This window comes from Diabrotica undecimpunctata, chromosome 6 (genome assembly GCF_040954645.1).
Source record: "Diabrotica undecimpunctata isolate CICGRU chromosome 6, icDiaUnde3, whole genome shotgun sequence".
Taxonomy (NCBI): domain Eukaryota; kingdom Metazoa; phylum Arthropoda; class Insecta; order Coleoptera; family Chrysomelidae; genus Diabrotica; species Diabrotica undecimpunctata.
The window spans coordinates 129,469,843-129,484,545 of NC_092808.1; the positions used below are offsets into that span (position 1 = coordinate 129,469,843).

General features: G+C 31.9%; 1 protein-coding gene across 7 annotated transcripts in view; it reads left to right on the plus strand.

Moving 5' to 3' along the window:
- Positions 1–14,703, plus strand: part of sky (GTPase-activating protein skywalker) — a 266,810-nt gene that overhangs the window by 164,950 nt on the left and 87,157 nt on the right. For 6 of the 7 annotated variants that reach the window (XM_072535396.1, XM_072535397.1, XM_072535392.1 and 3 more), the window contains 2 exons: positions 5,231–5,377; positions 8,363–8,713. In XM_072535396.1, the coding sequence (XP_072391497.1) occupies positions 5,231–5,377; positions 8,363–8,713 (498 nt within the window). The remainder of the gene's footprint in view (positions 1–5,230; positions 5,378–8,362; positions 8,714–14,703) is intronic. The other variant, XM_072535393.1, reaches the window with a different exon arrangement.

A 14,703-nucleotide genomic window follows, 5' to 3' on the forward strand; every position in this document is an offset into this window, starting at 1 on the left:
TCACATTGTCATTCTGAAAAATGACAGCCATATGTTTTAATGTTTAAAAATAAGCTTGTATGGATAGTTGTAGCTATCTGAAACGAATTGATTTAGACTATGTCATTCTGCAGAATGATGGAGCCTTTCTATAAATTGGCATTCTTAATAATAAAGAACATATTATTTTTTTTAATAGGTGTTGTACGATCGAGGACGATCGTGACGTCAGGATGGTCGAATGCAGTCACACTATTATCCTAATACGCTGATCAGCTTAAGTCACTAACTTCCTAATGTCCTAATCAGCTTAAGATGGAATACTGGTAGTTCTGTTATGACATTGTGAAGTCACACTCAACTTCTAATACGGTGATTGGCTTGGGTCACTAATTGCCTTATATGGTCACGAGTAGTTCGGTGATGACACATAAACACAGCGGAACGAGAGATAATAATTTGGTGTGATTTAATTATGACCATTGTGAACGAGTTTGATTTAATTTAATAAAATAGCTATATTTACGTAAATACGTGTTTTAACTATTTTAATAGACGATACTATTTTAATAGACGATAAAAGGTGGAAAGTATTAGATACTTTTCTAATATTTTAACTTAAATCGCAAGAATTAAAAAAAAATGGAGATACGCAGTTTGCTTTTTTGTATTTTAACTTAAAAATTGGAGATACACATTTTTCTTACCATTTAAAATGAAGCAATATGCAATAAAAAATCAACATAAAAACATGTTTATTCATGAAAGTATAAGATTTATGAACTTAAAAACTAAAAAGGATGAAAAAGTAGAACATTAAGAAAACTTAAAAACTAAAAAGAATTAACTAATGATGAGGTAAATTATTATAGAAATCGTGATAATCGCTTTCCATGCTCGTCTTAAGTTGTTGGAGGTGTGCATATTTTTCTGCTTTAATTTTTAGTCTTTGTTTGTGTAATGCCGGTATATTATCTGTATTAGTTGCTTGAATGCTGCTTGTGTTCAGTCTTATTGGAAGAGTTTGCCAATCTTTCTCTGAATGTCGAAGTTTAAAAAACACTCCATCGTTGGAATATTTCAATGCTTTTAGGTCGATTACCAATTGTCCAGAGATTTTTCCTGGTCTAATGGATTTAAAATATTTCAATTCATCATATTTTTTAAGAAGTCTTGCATAAGGTATTCAACTCTGTAAGGAGCTTTTTGACATGCTGCTTTGCAGATAAATACGTAATCTGCGGGAATATTGATTGAACGGAATGAACGCTGTCCACTCCCATTTGAGTATGGCCCTTAGGTAAATATTTCTGTATCACAGTTACACCCTTTTCCAGTGCAAAATTAAATAGACCATTTGACAAAGTAATATTTCGGTTTTGATAACCGCAGCCGTCACTCCATAGTATAATGTTAATGTTACTTTGATTTTCCAATTGATGTTCTTTCACATGTCCCTCCAAAAAATGAATTATTATACTTGTTAATTCGTTGCTTGTCAATCCGCCCTCACTCTCATTCCAAAGCTAACAGTAGCCTTGTTTGCGCTTAATGTCAAATAGTGTGAAATTATGGACGATAAGTTTGGTCTTATAATAAAGCGCAGAAACATTGGATTTTGGAGAGAGCAAAACTGATTGAAGATCCATTGTTAAAACTTCATGTTGAGACTCCTTATCTGCACTCTTTTCATTACTTGCTTCATTTGTTAGTGTTATGTGTTCATTGTATTCATCTTCTGTTGAATTGCCTGTTTGATAAGCGACACATTTGTTGCATAGATCCTTTTTCGGTTGATAAAGTGACAGCCGTTGCTTATCGAATTCCTTATGGAATGTGGCAATTGATGCAGGTGTATGATTGTGTGTTTTGCAGTAGTCGTTTCTATAAACTTTATATAAATGGGCTTTAGAGTTCCAACTCGGTTCTAATTATTAAATAATTCACTATACACGTGCACACATTAACACTTCGTAACAAACTGATGGATTTACGAAGTTTGCTGACTCAATTTGGCGGGAAAGGAGATACGCCGTTTTCTATTTAAGATATTGCAAGGCAAACAATTTAATCTTGGATTTATGGACTTTTCTAGTGTATGCGTTATAATATTTTCTACTAGATGGCACAAAAATGTAATTTTGTTAAAAAAGTGGAGTTACGCAATTTGTCGATTAAGCCGACGATATACAAATTGGCATTTATAAAGCATTTATAAAAATAAAAAGCATAACAAGTAACTTTCATTTATTTAACAAAATTCGAGAAAAATTTAAATTAAACATTTATTTGTAATAATTAATTGTAAAAGTTTGGCAATTATTTACAACTATACCCTTATCCGAGTTTGGCGGTTGTTCAATAACACGTGGTGAATGGTGAGATTACGTAAACTGTACGGTGTGTTCTTTTTGAACATTGGTATTTTCAGTGTATGTAAAGGTCTGTAAATTACTTTCAATTGAATTTATAATTCTATTGGCTGTTGACGTCTTATGATTTATTGACTCATCGACATATCCTTCGGCCGTTGTTGAAGATTTCCATCCGCCATGTCGTTTAAGAGCCATTAAATCACCACCGGCATCTACCAAAATAGTGGCAGAAGTTCGTCTTAAACAGTTACCTGCGTACATTTTGGGATCTGCTAACTTTAAATATTCGGCTATTTGTTTAGGAACACCGCTCATTTTGTTTAATCCTACCACCTGTTTCGTACATTTATCTCTTTGATAATTAAAAAAAATTGATTTATTTGCGAATCGCTAATCTGTAGTCGAATTTTTATATATTGTTTGCAAATTTTATAGAAATTTCCGGAAATAACGAAAGATCTACATATTTTGGTTTTCGTATCAGGAATTTTAACCAATAACATGGTACTTAAATCATCAATGTCACAAATTTTAAGATTTTTTAACTCTTGTTTCCTACAAGCTCCACATAAGTATTCCAATAATTGCAATAACCTTAAAATAAAAGAATTATAAGTAGGCACATTTATGTTACACTTTTAAATAACATACCTTTATTAACAAATACTGTACATCAGAAGCTCCATTTAAAAAAAGTTTTATTTTATCAGGATGTAAAATTTTAGATTTTTTGTTTTTAAAACCTTCCGATTGCCTTTTTAGATAAGCTCACTTTTCTTTGTAATTTTCAATATTAACATTATTTTTTAAAGTTCAACACTTCTTAGCAAGGAATATATTGCTCATAATGAGGATGGTTTTAATTTCTTAGCGATTTCTTCAAAAGAGTACGTTTTCAGAAAATGAATTTACATTATTTGTTGTACGCCAATCCATAAATTGCTGATATACCTTTTCATATCTTTCTCTAGATTTTTCTGGTAATAGGTTCTCGGTAGTGTTCGCAGCTAACTACTAAATTCATCTTTACTATTCGATGAACTCATTTTATTTATCTGTATTTAAATTACCACTATATTTACACTGACAGATTAATAATTTTTAATCTGTCAAAATAACGTCTGTTAATTCGTTTCCATGCTAACTCGACCAACTGACTTACAAGGCTTATGTGATATTACACATTTTTATAGAAGTGAAGCGTAATTTTTTTTTATTACGTGCTAGTCATTACGTGTCAGTATCTATTTCGATATATTTACTTAGCATCCAAATAGTAGGTAATATACAATTTACTAGTAAGAGAGTAGAAAAACAATAATACCAACTACTAAATTGTCCGTCTACACACAGCGACTTACTTATACATGCCCATTGTCCATTTAAATGACATTGCATTGTATGCCGCCGTTTAATTCCTTAATGTTAAATGATGTTACGAAAAAGTTAGATTCGCTTTAAGAGTTGTTCCTTATTTTTGTATTGGATCTAAATAATCATTCGAAAATAAAATTTTGATCCTATAGGTTATGTTTGTCTGCCCGTCCGTCTGTCCAGTCTGTACATCCAAGTTGAACGCTGAGTCAGATAGCTGGCGCCTATCGTCGCCGAGTCTGTCTGTGAACAATTGTTTGTATTTAAATTTGGCCAAAATGCACTTTGCGCGCTGACAACTGTGCGCTGGTAGTCTGACTCAGATATTTATCGGAATTAATCTTCCATTCTGACGCTGAAAGTGTTGATTTTTATTCGTTTAAAGTGTGATTTATGATGGATATCGAGGAATTAATAACAACGGTCCAGGTTAATCCTCGTATGTGGGATAAGGAAGTAAAGAATCATTCCAATAGAAATATTGTTGACAAATGTTGTCGAAAGATATCATCGGAAATGAAAAGTGAGCAGAAAATTGTCACTAGACAGCAAAATATATGCAGCCTATTCTCTTGTAAGTTCCATGCTACACTGATCAGTCATTGCTCTAGACAGTCTAGAGTCTAGACTGTGCAGAGAACGAACGTTCATATTTGCCATATCCCACGCGCCGCTCGAAGTCAGACAGTCGTTCCGAGAATCTGAATCTGACTACCAGCTTTTACCAGTCTTCATGTTGGACGTACCTTTAGATTGAAAAGACTGTCATAGATAGAGAAAAACTAGCGACGGCTGTACGGTATAATTTGCCTACCACATTGGGTATCACTTATAGGGGGTTGAAAGTATTTATTTTGATCTTCTCCTTAAAAGCTCGAGACTCGCTTTCATTTTGTGGTGAAATCCGTACCTTGCAACAAACTATCGATTTGATTTCAATGCACAACTTTACTTGCAAAATAAAAATTCGCATAGAAAAATGGTTTTCTTACTGATAAATTTCGCCCCCTTTGTTTTTGCCTTCGGATTTATCATTCAATAAAAGTTGGTGTGCTTCTTGGTTGGTGATTACGTTATTTACCCTTTCGTATTGTAGGATCTCTGCTTAGTTTATTATTTTGGACAAAATAGCCTACAGGATGATAATAAACGCTATGTCTATGTCCATGCTCTCTAATGTCTCTTTCCATTTTTTTCTTTCTTGCTTTGTGTAGTGCCTGAAGCGATATTGTGCATTCAATAGTTCTTTCGCTAAAAGAATCCTTTCCGAAGAGGCTTTTGTATTCTTTCACCTCAGAAGTTTTTGTTTATATGAGTATTAAACTGCCATTTGCCATTAGACGTCCACTGATGTGGCGTACTGTTTTTTCAATGCTGTGTAATTTAAATTAATGGTTTTTAAATACTAAACTTGTATGTAACTTAGTTTAGGAGAATTCTAAGCAGTTGAGCTTTATAATTTTATTATTATGTTGAGATTTAATTATATTTACTTGTTCCAGAAGTCAGCTGCAGTCCATCTTCAGAGGCATTGTACCACTAATCGACAAGAAAAAATATACATGGACTGGATCTGGTGGATATTTCAAGGATTACCTTTTCAACATCTCGTGAGGGTTATGGACTGTTTTTTCCATGAAGGGGTAAAGGTGGGTAGTGTTGCTTTCTGCATGTACGATGACCTATATAAAACATACGAGGCCATCAGAAAGGAAGGATGAATATATATGTTCAATTTATAACTCACTGGTTTCTCCCTTGCGATTTGGGTATTTATATTACTATAAACAACTAATAGGAAAGATAACTGTATCAAATTCTATTTAAAAACAAGTTAAATCAATAAACAGCTTATATACATTCAATTCCAAGAAATCCTTAATATTTACAAGTTAAAATACGCATGACAAAGATACAAAATCCAGGACTTATTCAAAAAAATTACATACATACAGAAGATTATATACATTTAATTCTAATAAATTCTTTATATCTACAAATTACAGAATGCTTTACAACAGGTGAATGAATTAGCGTAAAAACACATCTGTTCGAACACTAAATATGATACGAACTTTAGACATATATCATACGAACCGCTTATCTGTGGATGGGATCATTACAGGAGTATGCCGGAATTTGATACGGCAAGAAAGACAAGACTTGCAATGACTTTCACAGCTGCTTGCCACATAAATAACGATTTAAAGCAATAAGATAATTATTTTGTATATAGGACAAATTATATATTATATATAAAAAAAGAGGTTAGTCTTTGTATGTGGGTATATTTTATTTTATAAAAACCCTTAAAAGGGCAACATTACAAGCACGAACGTTTTCGGAACAACTGTTCCATCATCAGGTTAAAATACCTAAAATAAGTATAAACCATTTAATTACAGCAAACGTGGTTTAAAATTTTGACTAAGGTTAAAAAACAATAAAATGGTTATACTTACAGGTTACCATGCCTGAGCCACCAAAATATTTGGGTAAAAACCCTTTAAAATGTAATGTGTTACCAAAGATTGTACATGTTGTTAATTATATTATATGATGTTTAATATTTTTTTTAGATTTTTAGATTAATTTAATCTAATTAAAATATTAAACATCATATAATATAATTAACAACATGTACAATCTTTGGTAACACATTACATTTTAAAGGGTTTTTACCCAAATATTTTGGTGGCTCAGGCATGGTAACCTGTAAGTATAACCATTTTATTGTTTTTTAACCTTAGTCAAAATTTTAAACCACGTTTGCTGTAATTAAATGGTTTATACTTATTTTAGGTATTTTAACCTGATGATGGAACAGTTGTTCCGAAAACGTTCGTGCTTGTAATGTTGCCCTTTTAAGGGTTTTTATAAAATAAAATATACCCACATACAAAGACTAACTCTTTTGTTATACGTGGTATACAGCCAGCTACAGGAATTATTTTCCTTGTGGATTTTATATCATATATATCAATTAATGGTAAAACAAAACTACAATTATTATACATGTCTAATTCTGATGTCTGATTCCTTTTTTCCTAGGATTGCTATACCTCCTGCTCTTCTTGTGTCGTCGTTCCTATATATGTCGTAGCCACGAAACTTTATGTTGATGTTGTTCGTGAGCTTTGTTTCCTGTACTGCTACGACATCCATTTCATATCTGTTGACCAGTTCGTCCAAGATGTACTGGTTGATCCTTACGCCTCTTGGATTCCAGGACCCTATCTTCAAGTATTCCCTGTTAGCCTGTCTTAGTTCATTGCTAAGTTGATGTCGGAAATTGCCTCGTAGACAATTCTAGTGACCAGTTCTTTGACTGAGTTCACTAGTCCATTCTGCTGTTGCTTCGAGATCAAGATGGTATTGTTCCCGGAGTTGCGCTTTTTTTGTCTGTGCGTAAGTTAGTTAAGTTAAATAAATGTCTTATTTTCGCGGTTAAATTCGCGGCACAAGATTCAATAAAGTTCAGCACAAAAAACATGAATTTGCAGCAAATATATATACTAGTAAACAATACTCTATATAGCAGCAATGTAATTGTGGCAAAACATAATTATAGGTTGTACTTGCCCCAATGGAACAACAAAAGGGGTGGCAAGGTAGCGAGCGCTACTCCATAGCTCAAACATACGTCTGGTTAGGTGGGCAGATCCAACTTGTTTCTCTGACAAACGGCGGTTGATTAACGAATTGTTTTTTTTTTTAAGATGACGCTAAGTGTGAGCGATAATTACTCAAGCGATCTGAAATTTTAACGAAATACACTCATTTTTCTATTGTTCATTATTAACAACAATGTATGAATAAATAGTCTATTGCAACATTGTATCAACAACCGTTTAATTGTTTGATATTGTCTGGCTCTTTATAAGCAAAACCTTGGCTAACTATATGGGGAAAAACAAGACTAACAAAAAGTCTGTTAATATTTAAACAATATTTATATAAAATTGCGAAACTGCAACAAGTAGTCATATTTTTAGAAACTTGTTACACTAAGTAATCTGTAAACATAAGGAAAAAGATAGGTACATAATGATGTTTTCTGCATCACAGTAGGAAAACCAAAAGAAATAATCAAACATTTAATTTTTAAGCTACTCAATAAAATCACTAGGTCCTGATGTAGATCAAATACAATTTCTCTTCGATAATCTGATTGATTATGAATCAGATTTATGAGAACCAAACTGTAAGGAACATTTTTTATGCATTTTCTTAAGATGCGATCCAAGCATAATTTAAGAAGTTAATTCCTTCTTAAAAGTAGCGCCTCACCATAACTTAAATTCTTGATTCTAAAAATAGGTAATTTCTTATTTTACTTCATTTTGCAGAAGTTTCATATGCTTCAGAGTTTTTGAAAATACTTAAATATAATTTGAAAATACGTGTAAAGTCATATAAAGTTTGACTTCAAACGATCTTGTTTATGAATTTTATAACATTCCTGACAAATAATTTTTCTTTATATGTTACAAAAGTACCAAAAAAATTAACCGTGTTTTAGTTTATGTTTATCCTTATGACCTTATTGCAAGGCCAGCTCTGATTACCGTTTTGTGTAATGGTTTTGTGCTATGCGAATGCACTGTTAACTACGTTTTTGTTTTTTATTCCAGGTACTATACCGAACAGCGATGGCCATCCTTATCCTATTCCAAAAATTTTCATCGTCATCGTCTTCGGAATGGTTGGCGGAAATCCAGAAGAACGGTGTCGACAGCGCGCTGACGAAGTTCTGCAAGGAATGCCCAGTGTCGCCGCAGAAGGTGCTCAAGGTAGCGTTTGGCATTAGGGGATTGAGTTCCTCGTACATATCGAGGGTTTTTTTGAAGACTGAAATGATTCTAAAGAGCAAAAATGTGGTGAACGGCTCGAGGTTAGTGAGGTCGAGGTCGAGTGAAAACTTACCAAATAGCCAGAGTCAAAACAATATCCAGATGGTATCGCATACACTTACCATTCGGGAGGTGAGTTTAAATTATTTTTTTATAAAGATTAGATAAACACAGAGGAAATTGTTTTCAGTTGTTACTACGATTATAAGAATATGTTATTTATTTGGAGTTTAAATCTAAATCTAAGTTAGAAGTACATTCTGTACTTTACAAGAGGTCTTGAATGTTCCTTAACTTAAAAGTAATGTATCTAGTGTGATTAATACATCACCTGACTTTATTTTTGTAATGTGGAGAATTGAAAATTTTAACAAAATCTTCTGTAGGTTATCTGAAAAAATGTATGGAATAAAAAGATATTACAAAATTTTTCAAAAACAGAGATGTTATAGAGTATCGATAAAGGAGAAAATTCGAAGATTAAGCAGATCCTAATGAAATCAAATACAGTGATGCTTATTTAGATTTGAAATATCCTTGTAAAATATGAATCTAATGAAGTTAATGAATAAGTCAAAATTTTGTTTCAAATTTCAAGTATTAAAAGATCTGCTTTTGGACAAAATTTAGAATGTTTGGGAACATTGTTCAAATCTTTTGGGTTTACGCAGAAAAGCTATTTTGCATTTTATTCAAAACCCAGCCTAGCAATAACTAAAATCGTACGGTCCTTAAAGGAAAAATAAAAAGTCTTAGAGTTGTAGGAAGAAGGCATTTTTCTTGGCCAAAAAATCATTCGTAAATGAAGTGAATTATTCCATTTGGCTTAAGATCGAGAAGCCTTCACAATGATGTTCTGATATGGCACTTAAAGAAGAAGACGGGTTTACTACAATAGTTTTTGTTAGTCGTAAATATAAAATATTTACTACGCCATTAGAAATAAGATTTTTTCTTCTTTTGTCTTTATTCTTATTCTCTTATATTTTCTACTCATAGCAATTCCTAATAATGATGTAGCCAATGCGTTGTCTTGGTAAAGCAATAATTTTTTCTTCGGAAAATGAGGCTTTTTCTTTACGATTTCGGTCTTCAAACCCTCCTACAAAACAATGTAGTAGTCAATGAAAATAGTTATAGTTTTTCCAATACCTTGCTTTTTGCTTAATGTCGACTTTAATTGTTCTTCTAGTACACTGGTTATTTCTTCGTAACAAAATTTGTTTCATAAACAAAATTAGTTCTCTAATATCAGCTCTCTATTTTCGGTTTTCAATTTACGACTGTATTGTTCGGACATACAACTTTTTTTTATCATCATGATTGGTTCTACAACTCGTAGTGGGATTTTCTATCCTCCTTGGTTTACCCATTTTGTACTTTTAACACTGGTAAGTCGTCTTCCACCTGGTTGGTCCTTAAATCGTGCTCTAGGCCTGCATCTTCTCCTCACTCCAACCGGTCTTTGGTTATAAATGGGTTTCAACGGCTCCATCTCATTCATTCTCTAGCCACCGCAGCCATCAGTTTATTCTGATGGACGTGCTAATACTAGATTCACTATAAAGGCGGTAAAGCTCAAAATTATAGCGCCTACTCCGTAATCCGTAACTCCTGCATGCCTTTATAAATAATTCTGAGAATTTTACGTTCAAAACCGTCTAAACGTTATTCATCGCTTTTTGTCATTGTCCACGTTTCTGACGCGTAATTGAAGACGGGCTTGATAAGAGTTCTGTATATCAATATGTTCGTTCTTTTTATGACTATGTTTGATGTTTAAAGTTTCTGTAATCCATAGTATGCTCTATTTGCTAGATATATACGTCTGTTCGTTTCTGCAGTTACTGTATTACTTTGGTTGATTTGTGAGCCTAGATATGAACTCTCTTACTCCTTCGAAAGTATATGATGTTCCAACGTATGTGATGTATATGGTGTACCTGCTTATTATTTGTCACCTTCATATACTTAGTTTTACTAGTTTTCCCCATTATTTTGGCTGCTGCTTCCAATGCCGTGAACGATTGGACTAGGTCAGCCTTTCTTCTAGCTATGATATCCATGTCATCCACTTACGCTAGTATTTGTAGACTTATATTAATAATGGTTCCTTTTGTTGTTATTCCAGATTCTCTAATAGCTTTCTCTAGGGCAATGTTAAATCCTATTTATGTCTGGAAAATTCTTGATTCAGTTCTGCACTCAAACCTTACAATCGATTGTTGAGAGGATTGCTTTGGCTATGGCTTTGTATAGTACGTTTGTGTCTACACTGTCATAGGCATATCTAAAATTCACAAACTAAATGGTGATTATCAATTCCATACTCATATGTTTTTCCCAAAGCTTGTCTTAGAAGGAATATTTGATAGATAGTTGATTTTTCTTTGCAAAACCCACACAGATATTTGCCTATTATGTTTTCACAATATCCCGATAGTCGATCGTAAAGAATTTAAGTCAATATTTTGTAGGTCACGTTTAGGAGGTGAATATGACTGCTTCCAAATCAGTTCTACTTGCCTACCTATACAACAGGTCAGGTTTTTTGCGCCATGTTGTAAAAGCTCAGAAGGAATGCCATCTGCTTCCGGAGCTTTGTTTTCTTTCAACTTTTGTAATGATGACTTCTTTCTTTGTTGGGATGTTATCTTTCTCTTTCGTCTTAAATGCCTTCGAGCTGGATTTCTGCTTCTTGCAACCTCATCTCACTTGTTATATTTGGTTTCTCCTCAAAGTTTTCTGCCCATCTTTCTAGTATCTGGTGCTGATCACTAATGATTTCTTCTGTTCTGTTTCTAACTATTGATAATCTAAGGTTAAATTTCTTTCTGTTCTGGTTAACCTTGGTTTTCATTTCTTGATTTTCCTTACTTGACATTAAAGCATTTGTTGAAATCGGTTAAAAACCTGAAATTTTTACAGAAATGTTTTTCGTTCTAAATGGGTCGTATTAGATAAAATGGCGAAATAAGAGATCTGAAATTACAGAGAAAACAAAGAGGAACATGGACTAGACCTCGTTTTCGTCGTTGCAAAAATATATTGAGTTCGTGGGATTGAATCAAACTGACAGGACAAAATCGCAATTAAAATAGAAGTTAATCAATTGTTCCCATATTATAATAATAAAATCCAAATATTATAGAAAGATCGATTTAAATACCATCAAATCATCCCAGACAAGTAATTTATATTTTATTTATTACGTACAGACAAAATTGACAGCCCCATAATGTTGCCGCCCCAATAAATATACACAAGTATCTTAGAAAAAAAGGATAATGTATCTATTTTGGACTATTTCATGTTTGTTTAACAAAAACACTAATAAATACTTCTCAAGGCACATTCAGTTAGAATTATTCTTTAAAATAACTTCTGTAAACAAATACTTATATATTTTTATAATCGTAGTGGCAACAGAATTATTAAATAAAATGAGTTGTGTAAATAGAACCGGTTGAAATCATTGTATTTCGCATAAATTAATATTTTCCACTTGACCGAATACAATTGATCTTAAACCACAAGATATATAATAAATAATATCAAATATACGCCAGTGAAATAAGCAAAATTTATTCGTGTTCAATACTTCGCGATATTTGGAGTTTTTCCGGTAATATATTCCTATAATAAGGAAACGTGTACGTTTTCTGCAGAAATTTCAGCGTTGTTTTTTATTTAATAACAATTTGGCTTAGCATTAAAACGGTAATATTTATACTTAATTATAAACCCTTATCTGTTAAAAGATAGAAATACCTTCAAAATGGCGTGTTCTAAAAAAATTTAAATTTATTAATTTGTTGCACAAATAACAGTAAAGTAGGGCAAATATTTTAATTGTTTATAACTTTTATGAAAAGTAGGTAACTTACACTTTTGTAATAATTCCATCATGATCCATGATCCATCAATTAGTTCAAAAGTTATTCAAATTGTTTATTACAGAGGTCATTTTTGAAGAAAAAGTTTTGGAAAATCGTACTGAAATAAAATAGTGATAATTGAATTTTCTATAAGATACCATTGGTTAAAAATGTTTTAATTTAATACCCCTGTAATTAGGTGATGTATTCGACCGTTACTTGATGGAAATTTATTTTATATAACAATACAACAATGAAAACTTTCTTTTCAAAACTTCCACAAAATTTATTATAATATTTTATCACTACAGCTGTTTCGGCCGAGTGCCTTTCTCAAGTGATCTATTTTTGGATGTGTTTACCATTTAAAGTCTTTAACGAAATAGGTTGAGGAGGGGAGAACTGTTTGTCTCAAGTTGGTCGTTCAGAATTATGTCTGTGTTTTTAATTTGTTAATTTCCATCGATTCTAATAAAGTTAGCTTAAGACCCTTATTTTGGATGTGAAGAATTTGAAATTCGTCGTTAAAAGAATAATTATGATCTAGAAGGTGAAGTGCATATGTAGAATCTGTTTTCCTATTATTGAAAGCCCTTTTATGTTCTGCTGTACTTTTATTAAAGGTTCTACCAGTTTGACCGATGTAAGTTTTTGGGCAGTCGCCACATTTAAGTTTGTATACACCACTGTGTAAGTGCTTTTTATTTTAGCTCTTGTGTGGAGTGAATTAATATGCGATAAAAATTGATCAAGTTGTCTGTTAGTTCGTGTAAAACATACCAGTACATTGTCTACGTATATCCACCAATATACTTATAATGGGTAATCTTCTAAGCCCTTTGCTATCAGATATTTTTATGGATCATCTGGAGACAAATATTTCAAAACATACCATATTTAAACAGTTTTTATATTGGTGGAGATACGTAGACGATGTACTGGTATGTTTTACAGGAACTAACAGACAACTTGATTCACTCCGTAGTCATGTTGAATTCACAATAGAAAAAGAACAGAATTAATCCATCAATTTTCTAGACTTTTTTTTACGGCGTATAAATTCTTAGGAAATCGGTGGTTTTCGTTTTTTCCGCCCTACGAGGGGGGTTTTAGGAGGATGCCCAGGAGTAGAAGATAACTTTTTTGCATCTTTCTTGGGGTGCCAAAATTGACATTCACAGCTAAATTCAGCTTGTTCGTATAATTTGTAGAGGTCAAATCTCTCAAATCAAAGTTTAAAATAACAGTAACCTCGCAAAACGATTCTTGGTTATAAAATGATCTTAGTTTTTTTTGATGCATAATGCATACTACAAGAAAAAATCTCCTCTGTGATAAACAATTTCAATCACTTTCAGATAATCGATGGATAGAGCTGACATTTTTATGGTTTGTTAAGTACTACAAGGCCACCCTTTAAGAGCAATCACAAAAGTTGAAGTTAATTTTTACAAAAGTTGTAATGCGATAAACAATGGACGATTTTTTCTTATTTGGCTCTTTTTGCAGCAACAAATTAATTTAAAAAATTTTAGAACACGCCATTTTAAATAGTTTTCTATCTTGTAACAAATAAATTGTTTATTTTTAAGTGTAAATAAATACCTTTTTAATGGTAAACAAAAATTACATAAAAATTACATTTTTCGCACTAACTTGTTAATAATTAAAAAACAACGCTGAAATTTAGGCAGAAAACATATAGGCGTATATAAATCTGTACATTTTCTTACTAATAGATATATATTAACAGAAAAACTTCCCGAAAAAAAACTTATTTCCTTGGACTAATAACTCATTTTAATATATTTTTATCAATTTCCTCGATTAATTCATTAATGTTTAAGCAGTGAAGAGAGAAGTGTCCAAATTTTAATTTTGAAGTTATGCATATTTGAAACCTCTCTAATTTGTAGTTTTTAATCAAATTTGTGCTTCTTGGTGAATGGTTCTATTGTATATAGTCGTTTTTTTTTTCATTTTTTAGATTGAGATTTTGTACAGTATTTAAAGTGTTAACATCTAACAGCATTAGATTTTCTTTTTTTCTTCTTGAGTCACACCTTGTGACTAATATTTATGAGCAATAATGTTGTCTACAGACTTATAGAAAAATAAAAATTTGTTTAATTTATGCTTCTCGAATATTTTATGGATAAAATAATTAGAATGCTACTAATAGAGACAATAAATATAACAATTATTTTAATACTAATTAAGATACTTAACAGAAGAGAACATTAT